The sequence below is a fragment of the Mobula birostris genome, chromosome 15, assembly GCF_030028105.1.
Source record: "Mobula birostris isolate sMobBir1 chromosome 15, sMobBir1.hap1, whole genome shotgun sequence".
Taxonomy (NCBI): domain Eukaryota; kingdom Metazoa; phylum Chordata; class Chondrichthyes; order Myliobatiformes; family Myliobatidae; genus Mobula; species Mobula birostris.
In genome coordinates this window covers 18,658,667-18,683,050 of record NC_092384.1, presented here as the reverse complement: position 1 = coordinate 18,683,050, position 24,384 = coordinate 18,658,667, and the positions used below count along the sequence as shown (strand labels likewise).

At 44.5% G+C, this 24,384-nt stretch overlaps 1 protein-coding gene across 1 annotated transcript in view; it reads right to left on the bottom strand.

Moving 5' to 3' along the window:
• Window positions 1–24,384, bottom strand: part of smpd3 (sphingomyelin phosphodiesterase 3) — a 138,935-nt gene that overhangs the window by 23,061 nt on the left and 91,490 nt on the right. The window contains exons 3-4 of the mRNA XM_072279390.1: window positions 16,509–16,584; window positions 13,547–13,693 (exon numbers count right to left, since the gene is read on the bottom strand). Coding sequence (XP_072135491.1) covers window positions 13,547–13,693; window positions 16,509–16,584 — 223 coding nt within the window. The remainder of the gene's footprint in view (window positions 1–13,546; window positions 13,694–16,508; window positions 16,585–24,384) is intronic.

Sequence of the window (24,384 nt, the reverse complement as noted above, 5' to 3'; positions counted from 1 at the left end):
ACCACTGCTGTGCCCACCTGGGGTGGGAGTACGGTCTGTAGCAGGCACAGGGAGAACAGTGCAGGTTGGGAAGATGTGCCCTCTAGATTTGGATGCCTCATTCTCCTGCACTCTGAGGAATAAGATTCAGCATGGCTAACTTCTGCCTTTACTTATAACTCAGGCCCTCCTGCCCAGGCAGTATCCTCATACATTTCTCCTCTCGACAGTGCTTTCCTTATAACAGAGAAGAAGACTGTACTCAATACTCCAGTTGTGTCCTTACCAATGCTGTGTTCAGTATAACTGCAACATAGTGGACCTATTCCTAAACTTGATGCTCTGACTGATGAAGGCCAGCATGTCAAACACCACCTTCACCACTGTGTCTAATTGCACAGCCTTCAACAAGTTGTACACTTGTATTCCCAGGTCCCGCTGTTCCACAATGCTTGTCAGTGCCCTGCCATTCACTGTACAGGTCCCACCCTGTTTGATGGTCCAAAATACATTACCTCACACTTATCGAAGTTGAAATCCATTTGCTATTCTTCAACTCATCTCCCTTCAATCTCTTGGTAATTCATTGTAACTTGTTTCAATCAACGAGACCCCTTTTTTCATATCATTAGCAAACTTGCTAATTACACCATGTACATTCACATCCTGATTATTTACATAAATAATGAATAGCAGAGATCCCAAACAGATACCTCCAGTCAGAGGATCAACCATTAACCATCACCCATTCACTCCGTTCATTCAGCCAGTTCTGAGTCCACCTCACTGGTCCCCACCAGAATCCCGTGGGACCTAACCTTAGATCAGCCTGCCATGCAGCACCATGGCAAAGGCCTTGCTAAAGTCCATGTACTGTGTACAACATCCACTGTTTACTTTCATTTATCACCTTACCCCATTGAAAGGCTTTAAAAGATTTGTCAGTTACAAGTTACAATACACAAAACCGCACTGGCTATTCCTAATCAGACCATGACTATCCACATGATGCTCAATCTTGTCCTCAGAATTCCCTCCAGTAACTTGTCTCAGTCCCCTTATCTGTCCTTGTTAACCTCCTCGAAGAATAAAGCTACATTAGCTGCATTTCAGTCATGTGGTACTTTGCCAGGGCTAACAACAAAGCAAAAATCTTCAAGACTGTAAATGCCTTCTTCCTTGTAATATACGTGTGATCCAAGACCTTACCACATATTACCCTCATTCCTTTGGAAAACATGATATTCCCCTTAGCAAACACTGAGGAGAACTAGACATTAAGTTCTCACCTATCTCCTGGGGCTTCACACTTAGGTGGCCTGATTGTTTTTAGGAGGACCTGGTCATCCTTTCAGTTAACGTAACAAAGAGTCTCTTGGGATTATCTTGAACCTTGCCTGCCAAATCCATCTCAACCCCTCTTTGCCCTCTTACGCCTTGCGTTAACCTTTTTATAATCATCAATGGCTTCATTCATACCCAGCTGCCTAAGCACAAAGTACACGTCCTTTAATCTCCTTACCAGAGCCTCAATATCTCTCATCAGCCAGAGTTCCCTGAACTCGGTGTGCCCACCTTTCACCCCAACAGGAAAATGCTACCCCCGGGCTCTTGCTATAAGCTTCTCACTTGCCAATTGTTCCTTTGGGTTTAAGTGGAGCCACCAGTTAACTAAGGCAAGATCCTGCCTAATGCCCTCAAACTTGGTCCAGCTCCAGTTCAGGACTTCAACATGTGGATTTATTATATATTTTTTTTCCACAACTATTTTAAAACTAATAGAACTGTGGTCACTGGACCCAAAGTGCTCTCAAACTGCCACTTCAGTTCCAAACTGCCTCATTCCATAAGAGGACTTCCCTTCCCGAGTAGCTTATTCGACGTATTGTCCAATGAGATGCACACATCTCATCCAGGCCCTTTACACTCTAGGTGGGTCAGTCAATACCAGGAATATTAAAATCTCCCACTGGCTCTACCCTACTATTCTCACAACTACATGCAATTTCTCAACCCATCTGCTCCTCAAGCTCCAGCTGATAATTGGGTGTCTATAATATACCCTACCAAGTGACCAACCTCTTGCACCTTATTTCTAAGTGCTACCTAAATGTTAGATGATCCCCTGAGGATATCCTCTGCTGTTACGCTCTTCCTTATCAAAAGGGCAGCACCTCTCCACCATTACCTGTTCCTCTGATTGGTACTCTGGGACATTGCACATCAAGTCCCACCTCCTCTCAGCCACGCTTCTGGTATGGCCACAATATCCCAGTCCCTAGAGACAATCCACACCATCAGGTCACCACCTTGCCTTTTAAGCTACATGTATTGAAACAGGTGCAATTGAAAGCAGTGGTCTATCTGCCCTTCTATTGTATACATGGCTATCCTGATTGCAAGGCTTACACACTTTGGTCTGCTGCCTGCATCCCAGTCTTCTCACTGATTTAGCTCTTTAGAGTTCTCCCCTCCTGCCCCCACCGGCTAATGTAGTTTAAACCCACCCAGGTGGAAAAAGCAAATCATCCCAATGGGTTATTGGTCCCCTTCTGGTTTAAGTGCAACCTGACCCTGTTGTACAGGTCACCTCTACCCCAGGAGAGATCCTCCGGATCCAGGAACCTGAATCCCTGCCCATGGACCAGTTCTTTAGCCAGACATTCATCTGGCCTACCTTTCTATTCTTGGACTCTTTAGCATGTGGCACCAGAAGTAATCCAGAGATCACTACCCTTGAGGTCCTGCATTTAAATTTCTTTCCTAACTCCCTATAGTCATCCTGCAGGACTTCTTCCTTGTTCTACCTCTGTCGTTTGTACCAACATGACCAATGACCTCTGACTGTTCGTCCTCACCCCAGAGAATTTTCTGCAGCTACCCAGAGACATCCTTGACCCTGGCACCTAGCAGATTAACACACCATCCTGGTGTTTCTTGCGGTCACAGGATCTCCTGTCTGTCCCCCACACCATAGATTTCCCCTATCACTATCGCCCTGTCTGACTGCATCCTTCCCTTCTCAGTGCCAGAGGATGAAAGAACATGCCCCTCAACACTATCAAGAGGGGTATAAACCTGTTGTGAGGGAAATGGCCGCAGGAGAATCCTGCACTGATTACTCACTCCCCTTATTTCTCCTGGTGTTCACCAACCTATTGGGTGTGACCACCTCAATAAAAAGCTCATCTGTGAAGCCCTTAATGCCCAGATGGTCCTTAGTACCTCAACATCCAGCTTCAGTTTCTTGATCTAACCTGCCAGGAGGTGCAGCTGGCTGCAATTCCCACAGATGTAGTCATCCGCGAGATCATGAGGTTCCCTCACTTCTCACATCTTGCAGGAGCAATACTCCACTGCCCTAACTACCATCCTAACTTTGCCAATTCAAGGACTCAGGATGAACAATAAAATAAAACCTTACCTGTGCCTTCTCAGTGAAGCCTTTTTTAAAGAGTCACTCTCACTCCCCGTAGCTGGGTTGCTTACTCCTCTTCCCACCAAAGCCTCAGGCACCCACTCTGCTTGAACCTAACTTATTCAACTACTTACTAACAATTTGCAAATGTTCCTCATTTAGAGTCCTGTAAGTGAGACTCACCAGCAAGTCCCGAGACCCACCTGTTTTAAATTATGTAACCAACTATGTGGTCATTGGTTAGTGTTTCATTGGTGGGATCTCTAGTCAGCGATGTGTGAATTGTGGGGGTGGTGTTACTGGACAGTGAATGCAGAGTGAGATGAGGTCCAGATGACTAAAGCTGTTACTGCACACAGCTGTAAAGTGAGACTGCTCATAGCACAGGATTAATTGGTCATCTCACATCAACGTCAATGGCACTTTGAGAAGTACATCACTGTCGATGAAGAGTGAATCATCTGAACTCTCACTGCTTGCCTCTAAAGTGTCCAGTAAATAAACATGGGCTCTTGGAGAAAGAACTAGATAGACAGAGAGATAGAGATAGAGATGACGATAGAGAGGGAGAGAGAGAGAGAGAAGAAAAAAAAACTAAATGCCATCAGATATGAAATTACAGACTGAACTGCTGTCCTCCCGATTCTGGATAAATAATCAGATACATGCTATAGCAATCCTTCACTTCAACATAAAGTCATAGCACATAGAAACGGGTCCTTTGGCCCATCAAATCCATGCCATCATTAACCACCCATTTTACACCAATCCTACCTAAATCTTATTTTTTATTCTCCCCACTCTCTTCAACGCCCCCCAGATTCTGTGAGTCATGTCCATGGATAAATTACAGTGGCCAGGTAACCCACCAACCTGCACATCATTGGCAGAAGAGATTCTGCAGATGCTGGAAATCTTGAACAACAGACACGAAATGCCAAAGAAACTCAGCAAGTCTGAAACAATTGACTGTCTTATTTCCTTCTATAGATGCTGCGTGACTTGCCGAGTTCCTCCAGCATTGTGTCTTTGTTGCTGCACAGTTTTTGGATAGAAATCAGGAGCATCTTGGGCAAACCCCTGGGTTCACAGGGAGGACGTGTAAAGTTCACATAGACAGCACCTGAGGTCAGCATTCAATCTGTGTCTCGAGCACTATGAGACAGCTCTATCAGCTGCACCACACTTGCTTGCTACCACAGACTTGGATTTAAATCCACTGCAGTTTTAAACCTGCCTTGATTATGTCAGAGGCAGGAGTGAAACACTCAGCTGTCCACCCAGTCTGGGGAACCAGGAGCCTCAGCTGGGACTCTGTGTGAGTAATCCTGTCTCAGTCTCAGTGGGCCGCAGGTTCAACGTCAAATTTATTATCAAAGTGTCACCATAGGAGATTCATTTTCTTGCAGGCATTTACAAGAAAGTAAAGCAGTGCAATAGAATTGATAAAAAACACTATACACAAAGACTGATAAATAACCAATGTACAAAAGATCAACTGTGCAAAATAAAGAAATAAATAATAGTGAGAAAAGAGTTGTTGAGTCCTTGAAAGTGAATCTGTAGGTTGTGGAATGAGTTCAGCGTTGAGGTGAGTGAAGTTACCCACACTGTTCAGGGACCCGATGGTTGTAGGGAAATAACTGTTCCTGAACCTTGTGGTGTGGGACTGAAGGCTCGTACATCCTATGAGAAGAGAGCACAGTGTGGATGGCGGGGCTCCTTGATAATGGATGCTGCTTTCTTGTCGCAGAGCTCCTGGCAGATGTGCTCACTGGTGGGGAGGGTTTTGCCAGGGAGGGACTGGGCTGCATCAGCCATTTTCTGTGGACTTTCAATTCCTGGGCATTGGTGTTTCTATACTCTGCTGTGATGCAATCAGTTAGAATACTTTCCACTGTGCAGCTATAGAAGTTTGTCAACGTTTTTGATGACATGCTGAATCTATGCAAACTTCTAAGAAAGTACAGGCACCGTCACCTTCTTTGTGATTCCATTTATTTGCTGAGCTCAGGCCTGAACCTCTGATATAACGCCAATGGATTTATAAGTTACTGACCCTCTCCACCTATGATCCCCTCGTGCAGACTGGCTTATGGACCTCTGATTTCTTCCTCCTGTAGTCAATAATCAGCTCTCTGGTTCTGCTGACACTGAGTGAGAAATCGTTGCTGTGGCACCATTCAACCAGATTTTAAATCTCCTTCCAACATACCAATTCATCACCACCTTTGATTTGGCTAGTTGTCAGCAAACTTCAAACTTTGGTTGGATTCATCCCCAGCTCCAGCGCTCTGTTACCCAGGAAAGTGGCCATCTCTCAGGTGAGTCGATAACTTAGGATCCCTCTATGCTCTCAGTGCAAGCAGACCCTTGTTTATTGGCATAACAGGTACATTCACCGATATTTATTTCTCACATAACACTAAAACAGATGATTTATTTCACTGCTCTTTGTGGGTTCTGCCTGTGAACAAGGTGGCACTCACTCGCAAAAAGGCCATTTAATTTGCTGGAAAATGCTGCCTACATATCCCGAGACTGTGAAAAGCACTGTGCAAATCAAGAGAAATAGTCAAGGTTCTGGTCTGCGACCTTTTGTTAGATTTCTTTGGACAGGACAGTGGTCGCCAGCCCAAATTGTGGACCTGTTCTCCCATCTCCAGAATTTCCACTCCTCTCAGACTTCTCCCTCCGGCCTCCTACCTTCTGTATCTGATGAAGGGTTATAGACAATAGACAATAGGTGCAGGAGTAGGCCATTCGTTCCTTCGAGCCAGCACCGCCATTCACTGTGATCATAGCTGATCATCCACAATCAGTATCCAGTTCCTGCCTTATCCCCATAGCCTTTGATTCCACTATCTTTAAGAGCTCTATCCATCTCTTTCTTGAAAGCATCCAGAGACTTGGCCTCCACTGCCCTCTGGGGCAGAACATTCCATATATCCACCACTCTCTGGGTGAAAAAGTTTTTCCTCAATTCTATTCTAAATGGCCTACCCCTTATTCTTAAACTGAGGCCTCTGGTTCTGGACTCACCCATCAGCGGGAGCATGCTTCCTGCCTGCAGCGTGTCCAATCCCTTAATAATCTTATATGTTTCAATCAGATCCCCTCTCGTCCTTCTAAATTCCAGAGTATACAAGCCCAGTCGCTCCAATCTTTCAACATATGACAGTTCTGCCATCCCGGGAATTAACCTTGTGAACCCATGCTGCACTCCATCAATAGCAAGAATGTCCTTCCTCAAATTTGGAGACCAAAACTGCACGCAATACTCCAGGTGTGGTCTCATCAGGGCCCTGTATAGCTGCAGAAGGACCTCTTTGCTCCTATACTCAATTCCCCTTGTTAAGAAGGCCAGCATGCCATTAGCTTTCTTCACTACCTGCTGTACCTGCATGCTTGCTTTCAGGGACTGATGTACAAGAACACCTAGATCTCGTTGTACTTCTCCTTTTCCTAACTTGACTCCATTTAGATAATAATCTGTCTTCCTGTTCTTACCACCAAAGTGGATAACCTCACATTTATGCACATTAAACTGCATCTGCCATGCATCTGCCCACTCACCCAGCCTGTCCAAGTCACCCTGCATTCTCATAACGTCCTCCTCACATTTCACACTGCCACCCAGCTTTGTGTCATTGGCAAATTTGCTAATGTTACTTTTAATCCCTTCATCTAATTCATTAATGTATGTTGTAAACAGCTGCGGTCCCAGCATTGAACCCTGCGGTACCCCAGTGGTCACCTCCTGCCATTCCGAAAGGGACCCGTTAATCGCTACTCTTTGTTTCCTGTCAGCCAGCCAATTTTCAATCCATGTCAGTACTCTGCCCCAATACCATGTGCCCTAATTTTGCCCACTAATCTCCTATGTGGGACTTTATCAAAGGGTTTCTGGAAGTCCAGGTACACTACATCCACTGGCTCTCCCTTGTCCATTTTCATAGTTACATCCTCAAAAAATTCCAGAGGATTAGTCAAGCACAATTTCCCCTTCGTAAATCCATGCTGACTCAGACTGATCCTGTTACTACTATCCAGATGTGTCGTAATTTCATCTTTTATAATTGACTCCAGCATCTTTCTCACCACTGACGTCAGGCTAACCGGTCTATAATTCCCTGGTTTCTCTCTCCCTCCTTTCTTGAAAAGTGGGACAACAGGAACTGATCCTGAATCTATAGAACATTGGAAAATGATTACCAATGTGTCCACAATTTCTAAAGCCACCTCCTTAAGTACCCTGGGATGCAGACCATCAGGTCCCGGGGACTTATCAGCCTTCAGACCCAACAGCCTATCCAACACCATTTCATAGAAACATAGAAACATAGAAAATAGGTGCAGGAGTAGGCCATTCGGCCCTTCGAGCCTGCACCGCCATTTATTATGATCATGGCTGATTATCCAACTCAGAACACCGCCCCAGCCTTCCTTCCATACCCCCTGACCCCCGTAGCCACAAGGGCCATATCTAACTCCCTCTTAAATATAGCCAATGAACTGGCCTCAACTGTTTCCTGTGGCAGAGAATTCCACAGATTCACCACTCTCTGTGTGAAGAAGTTTTTCCTAATCTCGGTCCTAAAAGGCTTCCCCTCTATCCTCAAACTGTGACCCCTTGTTCTGGACTTCCCCAACATCGGGAACAATCTTCCTGCATCTAGCCTGTCCAATCCCTTTAGGATCTTATACGTTTCAATCAGATCCCCCCTCAATCTTCTGAATTCCAACGAGTACAAGCCCAGTTCATCCAGTCTTTCTTCATATGAAAGTCCTGCCATCCCAGGAATCAATCTGGTGAACCTTCTCTGTACTCCCTCTATGGCAAGGATGTCTTTCCTCAGATTAGGGGACCAAAACTGCACACAATACTCCAGGTGTGGTCTCACCAAGGCCTTGTACAACTGCAGTAGTACCTCCCTGCTCCTGTACTCAAATCCTCTCGCTATAAATGCCAGCATACCATTCGCCTTTTTCACCGCCTGCTGTACCTGCATGCCCACTTTCAATGACTGGTGTATAATGACACCCAGGTCTCGTTGCACCTCCCCTTTTCCTAATCGGCCACCATTCAGATAATAATCTGTTTTCCTATTTTTGCCACCAAAGTGGATAACTTCACATTTATCCACATTAAATTGCATCTGCCATGAATTTGCCCACTCACCCAACCTATCCAAGTCACCCTGCATCCTCTTAGCATCCTCCTCACAGCTAACACTGCCACCCAGCTTCGTGTCATCCGCAAACTTGGAGATGCTGCATTTAATTCCCTCATCCAAGTCATTAATATATATTGCAAACAACTGGGGTCCCAGCACTGAGCCTTGAGGTACCCCACTAGTCACCGCCTGCCATTCTGAAAAGGTCCCGTTTATTCCCACTCTTTGCTTCCTGTCCGCTAACCAACTCTCCACCCACACCAATACCTTACCCCCAATACCGTGTGCTTTAAGTTTGCACACTAATCTCCTGTGTGGGACCTTGTCAAAAGCCTTCTGAAAATCCAAATATACCACATCCACTGGTTCTCCCCTATCCACTCTACTAGTTACATCCTCAAAAAATTCTATGAGATTCGTCAGACATGATTTTCCTTTCACAAATCCATGCTGACTTTGTCCGATCATTTCACCGCTTTCCAAATGTGCTGTTATCACATCCTTGATAACTGACTCCAGCAGTTTCCCCACCACCGACGTTAGGCTAACCGGTCTATAATTCCACGGTTTCTCTCTCCCTCCTTTTTTAAAAAGTGGAGTTACATTAGCCACCCTCCAATCCTCAGGAACTAGTCCAGAATCTAACGAGTTTTGAAAAATTATCACTAATGCATCCACTATTTCTTGGGCTACTTCCTTAAGCACTCTAGGATGCAGACCATCTGGCCCTGGGGATTTATCTGCCTTCAATCCCTTCAATTTACCTAACACCACTTCTCTACTAACATGTATTTCGCTCAGTTCCTCCATCTCACTGGACCCTCTGCCCCCTACTATTTCTGGAAGATTATTTATGTCCTCCTTAGTGAAGACAGAACCAAAGTAATTATTCAATTGGTCTGCCATGTCCTTGCTCCCCATAATCAATTCACCTGTTTCTGTCTGCAGGGGACCTACATTTGTCTTTACCAGTCTTTTCCTTTTCACATATCTATAAAAGCTTTTACAGTCCGTTTTTATGTTGCCTGCCAGTTTTCTCTCATAATCTTTTTTCCCCTTCCTAATTAAGCCCTTTGTCCTCCTCTGCTGAACTCTGAATTTCTCCCAGTCCTCAGGTGAGCCACTTTCTCTGGCTAATTTGTATACTTCTTCTTTGGAATTGATACTATCCCTAATTTCTCTTGTCAGCCACGGGTGCACTACCTTCCTTGATTTATTCTTTTGCCAAACTGGGATGAACATTTGTTGCAGTTCATCCATGCAACCTTTAAATGCTTGCCATTGCATATCCACCGTCAATCCTTTAAGTGTCATTTGCCAGTCTATCTTAGCTAATTCACGTCTCATACCTTCAATGTTACCCCTCTTTAAGTTCAGAACCTTTGTTTCTGAATTAACTATGTCACTCTCCATCTTAATGAAGAATTCCACCATATTATGGTCACTCTTACCCAAGGGGCCTCTCACGACAAGATTGCTAATTAACCCTTCCTCATTGCTCAAAACCCAGTCCAGAATAGCCTGCTCTCTAGTTGGTTCCTCGACATGTTGGTTCAAAAAACCATCCCGCATACATTCCAAGAAATCCTCTTCCTCAGCACCTTTACCAATTTGGTTCACCCAATCTACATGTAGATTGAAGTCACCCATTATAACTGCTGTTCCTTTATTGCACACATTTCTAATTTCCTGTTTAATACCATCTCCGACCTCACTACTACTGTTAGGTGGCCTGTACACAACTCCCACCAGCGTCTTCTGCCCCTTAGTGTTACGCAGCTCTACCCATATGGATTCCACATCTTCCCAGCTTATGTCCTTCCTTTCTATTACGTTAATCTCTTCTTTAACCAGCAACGCCACCCCACCTCCCCTCCCTTCATGTCTATCCCTCCTGAATATTGAATATTCCTGAACGTTGAGCTCCCATCCCTGGTCACCCTGGAGCCATGTCTCTGTGATCCCAAGTATATCATAATCATTAATAACAATCTGCACTTTCAATTCATCCACCTTATTACGAATGCTCCTTGCATTGACACACAAAGCCTTCAGGTGCTCTTTTACAACTCTCTTAGCCCTTATACAATTATGCTGAAAAGTGGCCCTTTTTAATGCTTGCCCTGGATTTCCTGCCTAATATAAATTTCCTTCAGTTCATCCATTACCCTAGGTCCTTTGGCCACTATTATATCTGGGAGATTGTTTGTGTCTTCCTTAGCGAAGACAGATCCAAAGTACCTGTTCAACTCATCTGCCATTTCCTTGTTCCCCATAATAAATTCACCCGTTTCTGTCTTCAAGGGCCCAATTTTGGTCTTAACTATTTTTTTCCTTTTCACATACCTAAAGAAAATTTTACTATCCTCCTTTATATTCTTGGCTAGTTTACCTTCATACCTCATTTTTTCCTCTACGTATTGCCTTTTTAGTTATCTTCTGTTGCTCTTTAAAAGTTTCCCAATCCTCCGGCTTCCCACTTATCTTTGCTGTGTTATACTTCTCTTTTATTTTTATACTGTCCATTACTTCCCTTGTCAGCCACGGCCTCCCCTTACTCCCCTTAGGATCTTTCTTCCTGTTTGGAATGAACTGATCCTGCACCTTCTGCATTATTCCCAGAAATACCTGCCATTGTTGTTTCATTGTCATCCCTGCTAGGGTATTGTTCCATTGAACATTGGCCAGCTCCTCCTTCATAGCTCCATAGTTCCCTTTGTTCAACTGTAATACTGACACTTCTGAGTTTCCCTTCTCCCTCTCAATTTGTAGATTAAAACTTACCATATAATGGTAACTACCTCCTAATGGGTCCTTCACCTCGAGGTCCCTGATCAAATCTGGTTTATTGCACAACACTAAATCTAGAATTGCCTTCTCTCTGGTAGGCTCCAGTACAAGCTGTTCTGAGAATCCATCTCGGAGGGACTCCACAGGCTCCCTTTTTTGGGGTCCAGTACCAACCTGATTCTTCCAGTCTACCTGAAATCCCCCATAACATAACCTTTGCTACATGCCAATTTTAACTCTTGATTCAACTTACACCCTACATCCAGACTACTGTCTGGGGGCCTGTAGATAACTCCCATTAGGGTCTTTCTACCCTTAGAATTTCTCAGTTCTATCCATACTGACTCTACGTCTCCTGATTCTATGTCCCCCCTCGCAAGGGACTGAATTTCATTCCTCACCAACAGAGCTACCCCACCCCCTCTGCCCATCAGTCTGTCCTTTTGATAGGACATATACCCTTGAATATTCATTTCCCAGGCCCTGTCCACTTGAAGCCATGTCTTTGTTATTCCCACAACATCATACTTACCAATTTCCAACTGTGCCTACTTTATTTCTTATACTTCATGCATTCATATATAATACTTTTAATTCGTTACTCTCCTCACCTTTCATATCAATTCCTATTTCACTTGGCCATACTGTACGATCCCTTCTTGAGCTTTCTGCTCTGTTGATTCTGTTGTCTATTGTCTATTGTCTTTTCCGCATAATAGCGAGACTTGCGGATATTTGGAAGATAAATCGCTATTAGTATATTACTGTCACATATACAGAGATACACTGCCTTGCTTACAGATCAAATCATTACACAGTGCATGGCGGTGGAACAAGGTAAGCCAATAACAGAAGGCAGAACAAAATACAATAGTTACAGAGAAAGTGCAGTGCAGGTGCAGGATCAAAATGAGATCGATTGTGAGGTCTATCACACTAGGGAACCATTCAGTAGTTTTACAACAGTGGGATAGAAGCTGCCCTCAAGTTTAGTTTTGCATGCTTTCAGGCTTTCATATCTTCTGCCAGATGGAAGACAGAATGCCTGGATGCTTGGGTCTTTGGTTATGCTGGTTGCTTTACTGAGGCAGTGAGAAGTGTAGACAGTAATTGACCGGTAAGAGTCAGTAATATTTGGGGCTGTAGAGCTGTAATCATTGCTGGTCAGTGATACTGCCAAGTCATTTTCGTAGTTAGAGAGAAATAAGGGACAGAGATAGGCCATTTGGCCCATCAGGTCTGTACTGACTGTCGAGTGCTCATTTACACCATCCTACATTCATCGCATTTACTTTTATTTTCCCCACATTCTCTTCAACTCCCTCCAGACACTACCGCCTACCTCCATGCTCAGGCCAATGTACAATGATGAATAAACCTACCAGATGTGACTGCTTGGAACGTGTGAGGAAACCCACGTGATCACGGGTATAATGTTTAGACTCTGCACAGGTCAGGATTGAAACAGGGTCTCTGATGCTGTGAGGCAGCAGCTGTGTACCTCTGTGTTGCCCCGAAGACACAGATCACCACCCCTCAGTGAGAAGAAAACATTAGTTTTAAGTTGCAGGTTGTGTCTTTGCTGACCAACTCTCACTCGTTTTTGCAGAGTGTTTTAAGATTGACTTCCCCGGAGGAAGTTTGGGGAGATCAGCAGCAGGGAAGATGGCAAAGGGGATAGATGTCCCGAATGGAAGTGAAAGTTTAATGGGGACAAACAAAGGAGTACCCGGACAATGCAAATCGATGACTGAGGTTCAGGCGACCTCATGTCTGAGTGACGGGAAAAGCTTCCACATTCTGACTCCTGGGAATCTCAGGCTCATGATCAGTGGAAAGGGATGGGTGATATGGAAAACTTCCAATTCCATGCACCAGGAGCACACAGAAATCCTGTATATAAGGAAAAAGTTGATCATCTCCCAAACCCACTTCTCCTTAGCACACCTGTGGAAGAGTCTGAAGTTCCCTCATCACCTACCTCAGAACGTAACAAAACTGGAGTATAAGCAAGTCATCCTTAATGTCGATGGGCCACCTAAGAAATGGTGAGATCTTACTTACCAACAACGCCAGCCTGAGCCCTGCTTCACACCACTGGCTCATTAGTTACACCACCAGCAGGCCCCAGCTGTTAGATTAATGCCACAAGCCAGTGTGATGCCTCGAGGAGAGGACTCACCCAAGGAGCAGTTATCAAAGTTGAGATCCCCACACAGGACATCAAACGCCAGCAGCTCTTCTGTGCTGGGTGAAGAGGTAGATTTTCGGAACTCGGCCAGCCAGTTCAGCAGGTGGTCCATCTGTTCACAGCGAATGGCAGTATCTCCTGGGTGAGAGACAGATGTGAAAAGCACTTAATTAAATATAGAGTCTGAGATCCGGAAAGCAAACAGCCACACATCATCTGAGATGTGCACTGCCTTTCTTCCGTGAACTGATATAACTGGGCACTTACAACCAAATTTTAACACTCATGTCCCAATGCTAGCATTTTGGTCTTGCCATGTTTAAGTATTTACTGACCCACAGTCAGTGCCTTTTTGAATTTCCTTCGGTAGGAAGAGGAGAGAATTGTGATGGAGAACTGGCATCTTTAAAAACATCCACTCTTTTCCAACAATACAAATTGCAAACAGGCTATTAAATCCCAGGAGATTAAAGGGACCAAGTGCAGGCTCGACTGATCTGTGCATTTGTTAAAATGCCAACAGCTGATGTCCGAGGTAAACCTGGTGCTTGATCAAAGGGCAGCTGGCCAAATTGGCCAAGCTGACATAACATAGATTAAGGCCTTAAACATCTCCTTCAGAGATTTCACATGGCGAAAATCATCTGAAATAAAACAGAAACTCTGGAAACACTCAGGCTGCATCTGTGGAATGAGAAAGAGAGTTAACACTTCAGGACAGAGACTTCTTGAGAACTGGGAAAAAGAAAACACAAGAAAATAGAAGCAGGATTCAGGTTGCCCTACTATTCAATACGGATCTGTCCCATACCTCAGCTCCTCTTCTCTAAATTCCCTGATTTTTCAAAAATGTATCCGCCCCGTCCTTACGTACCCCAATGATCCAGCCTCTGCAACCCTCCAGGAATGGATTTCCAGAGATTTACCACCTTCTGAGATAGAAAAAACTTTAGTTTGAAGTTGCATGGAGGGAGGGACGAATGGACAGGACGAAGGCAGTATCTCTGACAGGATCAGGCCAGGGTGTTGTTGGGAAGAGTTGTTACTGGGAAAGGATAAGCGTTACAAAGTAGAGTGATGTGTTGCAGATAGCAGGTCAAGGAGTGCTGATGGAATGCAAGAAATAACAACTGAATCAATTTCACAGATGGATGACTTGTGGCAAATATGACCGATCTGGATATAGACAGAGGAAAAGCATTGCTATCAAATGTCATCTCCTGCTTTAACACACTGTTCTATCAGATGTCTGGTAGTTGCAGTGGAGGACTCACTATGATCTCTAACGGTTCTCAGCTTTTGCTTCATCTGCAGCTTCTCCCTGTTCCACTGAGGCATGATCCTCCATGCTGTGCCTGACCTAATTTCTCACCAATTCTTGCATATTTGAGTCACGTGCAAAAATCAAATGATCTGCATGAGATTTCCTGAATTTCCATTGATCTAAGTAGTTCTTCACTCTGTGGACCCCTGACTTTTCCCATATCTCTTCTGGATGTCTGTGACTGGCCAGCAGTGGACAGGGTGAGCAGTTTCAAGTACATGGGTGTCAACATTTCTGAAGATATATCCTGGGCCCAACATATTGGTACAATTACAGAAAAGGCATGCCAGTGGCTATATTTCATTAGGTGTTTGAGGGGATGTGATCGAAGGTACTAGCAAGTTTCTACAGATGTAATGCAGAGAGCATTCTAACTGGCTGCATCACTGACTGGTATGGAGAGGCCATTGCACAGGATCAGAAAAGGTTGAAGAGGGATGTAAACTTTACCAGCTCCATCATGGGCACTAGCCACCCCACCAAGGGCATCTTTGAAAGCCGATGCCTCAAATTGGCGAGTAGTTCATTATCTGATGGTCATTCTTTTGCAACTCATCTGTTCATCAATGGAGGGGCGGGATGTTATTGGTCATACTTCCCACACTTGGACTGGCTCTCTGCCAATGAGGGTTGCACCTAGTCCTACTTTGGAATGGTCAGATTGGACTCTGGATCAGCCTTTCCCGATTTGGTTGTCTGAGCGCATTGAACATGCTGGTTGCATCCAAACCCTGCTCCCACTGACAAATCTACATGCTCGGCACAGAACTTGCTTCTGAAGTGCTCTAGGAAGAGCCACACTTAGCATACCCTTGATTTGTGAGCAGCCGAGATCTTCTGCAAGAGAAAAATTTGGGTGTCCTGGATGCTACTTATATCAGCCTTGTCCAACACAGGCATGCCGTGATAAAGGACTAGCTTTGGAGGAAACACACAAAATGCTGGAGGAACTCAGCAGGCCAAGCAGCATCTATGGAAAAGAGTAAATGGTTCATCAGGACTGGAAAAAGAAAAGATGAGAAGTCAGGGTAAGAAGGTGGGTGGAGAAGAGGAAGAAATACAAGGTGACAGGTGTGACCAGGAATGGTGAAGAGGTGAGGTAAAGAGCTGGAAAAAGATAAAGGGCTGGATAAAAGGGAATCTGACAGGAGAGGGCAGAAGGCCATGAAGAAAGGGAAGGGGGAGGAGCACCAGACGGAGGTGATGGGCAGAAAAGGGGATAAGATGAGAGAGGGAAATGGGACTGGGGAATGGTGAAGGAGGGCAATACTGGAAGTTTGAGAAATTGAAGATTTTCTCTTGTTTGTGATTAGCCTTGTAGGGGTTTCTTTAAGTAGTTTCTACAATTCTTTCAGCTGTGACTCTGGGAAATCATCAACAACCTGCAGCTTAAAAATTTATTTCCTACACTCTTTATATGGGAGCTTTGAGACAGCATCATCATTACTGGTGCTGGAAGAATTTACAAACAGCATTACAGAGAACAGTCAGCCTCCTGGTATCGTGCTTAATGAGATCACAAGCTGAAATCAGCAAAGACCTGTTGAACAACCAACACAATCTGTGCAAGGGGTAGGGTGTGAGATGGAGCAGTGTATGTAGACGAGGGCTGAATCAATGGAAGCTTACCTGACAGAGCTTGCAGGTGCGTGCAGGAAACATATCCCACAATTCTTTGGTCCTGAGCGGTGTTTCCAACGTGCACCTTGATGGGAGCAAGTGAAAAGGGGGTTACAAACATTTCCATCATGCTCATGACCACCACAAAACCTAACTTAGTCAATGCAGGAGGGAGTGCTGGTGGCTGCAGAAGTCAAGATGACAGATAACAGACCAACCCTTTCCAGTCTTGCCACCTTCTTGCAGAAAGATTGTTGAGGTAGGGTGGGGTCAGAATGACAGTACTTCAGCCAGGAGTGAAACTACTGGGTGAGAGGGGGAACTACAAAATCTCATCTCCTGGAACTGAACAGAACAGGCCCTTTGACCTGGAAAGTGATGCTTGTAATGTTAATTACAGAGGAACAAGAACTTTCCTGGGGGAGTGGGTAACTCTGGAATGCACTGTGCAGGAGCTGGCACCTCCATCATTTCAAAAGTAGTCACTAATAGAGTGAGGAGAGTGGTGATTAGAGTCAAGAATGGAAAATGTTTCACCAGAGCTACAAAGCTAATGGTTTGCTATCATAAAGGAGAATTAGACTATTCAGATGCAAAAGGAAAAAATGTTGCACCTTCTAAATTTTCAGATTAAAGAAAACAGAGTAATGCTTAGCGTACTGGCAGCCAGTGATACATTTTCCTCTGTAATGTGCTGGTGGTTGGATGAAAGTTCAGATTCTAATCACCAGAAACCAGCACTCAACAATTGATATCGTTCTGACTTTAACACAACTTCTGCAGTGCACAAAGCCTCGTATTGCCTCCTCCCCTTCATACTACATAAATGCAGAAATATAAATCCCTCAGTCGAAATGATGCATGTCAACCTCGTTAATTAAATAAAGCAGAACTTGTTATATATTGATGATTCATTACTATGTAACTGTACAGTGTTCCCATTATTCAACAAGGCAAGGTTTAATAATGTTTACAATGTACCCAATGGTTTGTTTGGCAGGGTTAGGATTAATCACTTTGCAACTTGTATCCTGCAAGGGAAAATTGTTTTATCAAGTTACCTGGGAGCTCCATAATAGTGGTGCCATGGCCTTTGTCTGAAGATTGAATCTTGTACGTTTTTTGGGGTAGCGTCCATGTTACAGGCACTGCACAGACACCCAAGTATTCACTACAGCTGGTGTAAAATTCAAGTCATCAAGACACTTGCCAAATTGGATCAGTCTGCTTTTGAAACCATTTCGCGGAATCAGAATCAGGTTTAATATTACTGGCGTATGTCATGAAATACGTTGTTTTGAGGCAACAGTATATAATTTAGAAAACTATAAATTGCTATAAGAATTATATAGGGTATATATAATTAAATAAGTAGTGGAAAAAGAGAGCAAAAGAAGAAAGAAAGTGAGGTACTGTACGTGGTGGGTTCATTGTCCATTCCGAAATCTGATGGCGGAGGGGAAGAAGCTGTTCCTGAAAACTGAGTGTGTGTTTTCAGGTTCTGCTACCTCCTCCTTGATGGTAGCAGAGGTGTTGAACGCTGAGGTATGATCAATAACGAGAAGCCTGATGTAGATATTCCTATTGACCAGGTGATCCAAGGCCAAGTGGAGAGCCAGTGAGGTTGCATCCACTGTAGACCTATTCAAATGCCCCATTTGAAACAGCTAAACCCCACAGCATCCAGCAGCCATTCCTGCCTTGTGACTGGCAAGTCTCTGAAATGGCCACAGCGCTGTAGTTCCATGTACTGACCTGTGCTCTAGCATGAGAAGCATGGCTTAATTATGACTTTAATAAGGTCAATTTCAGTGCTCAGCAAAGGTGGGGACTTTAATTGGAGGGATTCAAACACAAAATTGTGTTTAAAAAATAGGCATGGGTTTGGGAACTTAAGGTGTTTGGAAAGAAGGGAAGTTTGGAGATAGGTTAAAGTGATAAAATGAGTAATGCATGTGGCAGATTTGAAAAGGAGTGGGTGGTATATGAAAGCAGGGATGCAATGAGGTTCTTGTCTAATGTGGTGGAAGCTCAATGGTGGATGGATAGTCGAGGGCCTGAGAGGACCAGAGAAAAGGGCAGGATCCGCAAACTCAAGGAGAGGGCAAAGAACATCAGTAGAAATCATCTTTTGCAGAAAGGCACATCAATCTAGAATTTACTGCCTGAAAGTATGGTGGAAGTGGATGAAAAGGAAAGGAGAAAATTACAGGGCTATAAGGGAAACTGGGTGGATTGGATTTCAGGTAGAGAACCACATTTGATTAGAGAGCTTATGGTAGATGAACCCTTAGGAGGCAGTGATCATAATACAATAGAATTCACACTACAGTTTGAGAGGGAGAAGCTAAAATCAAATGAATTCACTATTTCAGTTGAGTAAAGACACTACAGAGGCATGAGAGAAAAGATGGCCAAAGTTGACTGGAAGGGGACACTAGCAGGGATGACGGTAGAACAGCAATGGCTGGAGTTTCTTGGAGTAATTTGAAAGATGCAGAATTGGTTCATCCCAAATAAGAAGCAGCATTCTAAAGTAAGGACAAGGCAACCATAGCAAAGCCAAAAACAGCATAAAAGCAAAAGAGAAGGTAAAAGTGGGAAGCTTTTTAAAACCAACAAGGCAACTAAACAAGCAATAAGGAGGGAAAAGATGAAATATAAAGTTCAATGAGTCGATACTATAAAAGAGGATCCCAAAAGGTATTTCAGATCAATGAAAAGTAAAAGGTGATGAGATGCTTTGAGAGGTTGGTCATGGCCAGGATGAACTCCTGCCTCAGCAAGGACCTGGACCCACTGCAATTTACCTATCACCACAATAGATCTACAGCAGATGCAATCTCACAAAGCCTTAGATCACCTGGATCATACAAGCACTTATGTCAGGATGCTACTCAGCATTTAACACCATCATTCCCACAATACAGAACCTGGGCCTCTGTACTTCCCTCTGCAATTGGATCCTCACCTTCCTAACCGGAAGACCACAATCTGTGCAGATTGGTGATAATATCTCCTCCTCGCCGACGATCAACACTAGCGCACCTCAGGGGTGTGTGCTTAGCCCAGTGTTCTACTCTCTCTATACCCCACGACTGTGGGAATGGAGATGAGAGGGCATACAGGAGCAAGACACACCAGCTAGTGGAGTGGTGTCACAGTAACAGCCTTGCACTTAATGTCAGTAAGGGAAATAAGCTGATTGTGGAATTCAGGAAGGGTGAGATGAGGGAACATGAACCAATCCTCATAGAGGGATCAGAAATGGAGGGAGTGAGAAATTTCAAGTTCCTGGGTGTCAAGGTCTCTGAAGATCCAATCTAGTCCCAAAATAACGATGCGGCTATAAAGAAGGCAAGAGGGCAGGTATATTTCATGAGGAGTTTGAAGAGATTTGGTTTGTTTGTCAACTAAAACACTTAAAAAAACTTATGTAGATGTACCATGGAGAGTATTCTGACAGGCTGTATCACTGTCTGGTACGGGCGGGGGGAAAGGGGCTACTGCACAGGACCGAAAGAAGCTGCAGAAGTCTAAGATTAGTCAGCTCCATCTTGGGTACTAGCCTCCACAGTATCCAAGACATCTTCAAGGAGCGGTGCCTTAGAAAGGTGACATCATCATTAGGGACCCCCATCACCCAAGGCATGCCCTCTTTTCATTGTTACTGTCAGGAAAGAGGTACAGAAGCCTGAAGGTGCATACACAGTGATTCAGGAACAGCTTCTTCCCCTCAGCCATCCAATTCCTAAATGGACATTGAACCCATAAACACTACCTCACTTTAAAATATATATATATATTATTTCTGTTTTTGCACTATTTATAAGGCATTCATACATATATATACTTACCATAATATATTTATTTATCTTTCTATATTAGGTATTGCATTGAACTGCTGCTGCTAAGTTAACGAATTTCATGACATGTGCCAGTGATAATAAACCTGATTCGGATTCTGAAGAGAGGCAAAAGTGAACAGAGGACCACTGAAAAACAAGCTGGAGAGGTGGTAACAGGGTACAAAGAAATGACAGATGAACTGAATAAGTAGTTTGCATCAGTCTTCATTGTAGAAGACACCAGCATATTCAGACAATTCAACCGTGTCAGGGGGAAGAAGTGAATGTAGTCGCTATTACTTAGGAGAAGGTGCTTGGGAAGTGGAAAGGTCTGAAGTCACCTGGACCAGATGGACTACACCCCAGGGTTCAGAAAGAGGTAGCTGACGGGATTGCAGAGGCATCAGCAATGATCTTTCAAGAACCACAAGGTTCAGGAATGGTTCCAGAGGATAGAAAAATTACAAATGTCACTTCACTCTAAGAAAGGAGGGAGGCAAAAGACAGGAAATTATTGGCTAGTTAGCCTGACTCCAGTGGTTGGAAAGAGTCCATGGTGAAATCATTGGACAAAGTCAGCATGGATTTGTGAAAGGAAAATCATGTCTGACGAATCTCATAGAATTTTTTGAGGATGTAACTAGTAGAGTGGATAGGGGAGAACCAGTGGATGTGGTATATTTGGATTTTCAAAAGGCTTTTGACAAGGTCCCACACAGGAGATTGGTGTGCAAACTTAAAGTACATGGTATTGGGGGTATTGATGTGGGTAGAGAATTGGCTGGCAGACAGGAAGCAAAGAGTGGGAATAAACGGGACCTTTTCAGAATGGCAGGCAGTGACTAGTGGGGTACCGCAAGACTCAGTGCTGGGACCCCAGTTGTTTACAATATATATTAATGACTTGGATGAGGGAATTAAATGCAGCATCTCCAAGTTTGCGGATGACACGAAGCTGGGTGGCAGTGTTAGCTGTGAGGAGGATGCTAAGAGGATGCAGGGTGACTTGGATAGGTTAGGTGAGTGGGCAAATTCATGGCAGATGCAATTTAATGTGGATAAATGTGAAGTTATCCACTTTGGTGGCAAAAACAGGAAAACGGATTATTATCTAAATGGTGGCCGATTAGGAAAAGGGGAGGTGCAACGCGACCTGGGTGTCATTATACACCAGTCATTGAAAGTGGGCATGCAGGTACAGCAGGCGGTGAAAAAGGCGAATGGTATGCTGGCATTTATAGCAAGAGGATTCGAGTACAGGAACAGTGAGGTACTATTGCAGTTCTACAAGGCCTTGGTGTGACCACACCTGGAGTATTGTGTGCAGTTTTGGTCCCCTAATCTGAGGAAAGACATCCTTGCCATAGAGGGAGTACAAAGAAGGTTCACCAGATTGATTCCTGGGATGGCAGGACTTTCATATGATGAAAGACTGGATGAACTGGGCTTATACTCATTGGAATTTAGAAGATTGAGGGGGGATCTTATTGAAACGTATAAAATCCTAAAGGGATTGGACAGGCTAGATGCAGGAAGATTGTTCCCGATGTTGGGGAAGTCCAGAACGAGGGGTCACAGTTTGAGGATAAAGGGGAAGCCTTTTAGGACCCAGATTAGGAAAAACTTCTTCACACAAAGAGTGGTGAATCTGTGGAATTCTCTGCCACAGGAAACAGTTGAGGCCAGTTCATTGGCTATATTTAAGAGGGAGTTAGATATGGCCCTTGTGGCTAAAGGGATCGGGGGTATGGAGGGAAGGCTGGTACAGGGTTCTGAGTTGGATGATCAGCCATGATCATACTGAATGGCAGTGCAGGCTCGAAGGGACAAATGGCCTACTCCTGCACCTATTTTCTATGTTTCTATGAATTGAATTGAATTAAGGATGAGGTTACAGGCTACCTGGGGGCACAAGATAAAATAGGCTGAAGTCAGAAATTCAGAAATCAGAGGTGCAACAGGACTTGGGAATCCTAGTGCAATATTTCCTAAAAGTTAACTTGCAGGTTGAGTTGGTTTGGAAGGAAGGCAAATGCAATGTTCACATTCATTTTGAGAGGACAAGGACATAAAAGCAATGATGTAATGCTGAAGTTTTATAAGACATTCGTATAACTAAATTTGGAGAACTGTGAGTTGTTTGGGCTCTTAACCTAAGGAAGGGTGTACTGGCATTGGAGATGGTCCAGAGGAGGTTCACAGGAATGATCCCAAGAAAGAAAGAGCTAATATTTGAGGAGCATTTGATTGCTTTGGGCCTATGTGCACTGGAGTTTAGACAAATGAGAGTGAATCCCATCGAAACCCATCAAATATTGAAAGGGCAAACAACAGGAATTCTGCAGAGGCTGGAAATTCAAGCAACACACATCAAAGTTGCTGGTGAACGCAGCAGGCCAGGAAGCATCTCTAGGAAGAGGTACAGTCAACGTTTCAGGCTGAGACCCTTCGTCAGGACTAACTGAAGGAAGAGTTAGTAAGAGATTTGAAAGTGAGAGGGGGAGGGGGAGATCCAAAATGATAGGAGAAGACAGGAGGGGGAGGGATGGAGCCAAGAGCTGGACAGGTGATTGGCAAAGCGGATGTGAGAGGATCATGGGACAGGAGGTCCGGAGAGAAAGACAAAGGCGGGGGGAACCCAGAGGATGGGTAAGGGGTATAGTCAGAGGGAGAAAAAGGAGAGTGAGAGAAAGAACGTGTGTATGAAAATAAGTAACGGATGGGGTACGAGGGGGAGGTGGGGCATTAGCAGAAGTTAGAGAAGTCGATGTTCATGCCATCAGGTTGGAGGCTACCCAAACGGAATATAAGGTTTTGTTCCTCCAACCTGAGTGTGGCTTCATCTTTACAATAGAGGAGGCCGTGGATAGGCATGTCAGAATGGGAATGGGATGTGGAATTAAAATGTGTGGCCACTGGGAGATCCTGCTTTCTCTGGCGGACAGAGCATAGGTGTTCAGCAAAGCGGTCTCCCAGTCTGCACCGGGTCTCGCCAATATATAGAAGGCCACATCGGGAGCACCGGACACAGTATATCACCCCAGTCGACTCACAGGTGAAGTGTAGCCTCACCTGGAAGGACTGTCTGGGGCCCTGAATGGTGGTAAGGGAGGAAGTGTAAGGGCATGTGTAGCATTTGTTCCGCTTACACGGATAAGTGCCAGGAGGGAGATCAGTGGGGAGGAATGGGGGGGACGAATGGACAAGGGAGTTGTGTAGGGAGCGATTCAGTTCAGTTAGTGCTGACGAAGAGTCTCGGCCTGAAATGTCGAAATATTGAAAGGCCTGGACGGAGTGGATGTATATATAATGTTTCCAGTAGCAGGAGAACCTAGGGCCAGAGGGCATAGCCTCAGAATAGAAGAACATCCTTTTAGAACAGAGCTGAGAAGGAATTCCTTTAGTCACAGGGTGGAGAACCCGTGGAATTCATTGCCATATACTGACATGGAGGCCAAGTCTTAGGGCATATATAGAGCAGAGGTTGATAGGTTCTTGATTAGTAAGAGAATCAAAGTTCATGGAGAAAAGGCAGGAGAATTGAGTTGAGGGGGGAAATAAATCAGCCATGATTGAATCACAGAGCAGATTTGATGGGCCGTATAGCCTAATTCTGCTGCTATGCCTTACAGCCACAGGGGTGTGAGACTAAGGCAGCTGTGTGAAGTATACATAAGGCTTAGTGAGCTAAATGTTCTGCTTCACTGTGGCATCATTATCAGCAGAAATCCTAGGATGCCTGTATTCCATTCTCAGTGATCTTCTTTACCATTCAATAGTAATTTGCATTTACTGTTTGGGAACAAACGCTGGTTTAAGGTTGCAATTAACCCTTAAGGAACAGAACAATGTATTTCTGTTCTATGGAAAGGATCACGCCTGGCACATGACCACCATTCTTTGCCGCTGCCCCTGCCCCTGCTGGAGGATACACTCCCAATGCAGAACCAACCCTCGGCTGTTTGTTGCACCTCTTCCAATAAATTAATTTACTGCATGTGGGCACAGTTAGCTTAATTACAGCTGAGGCGATTAGC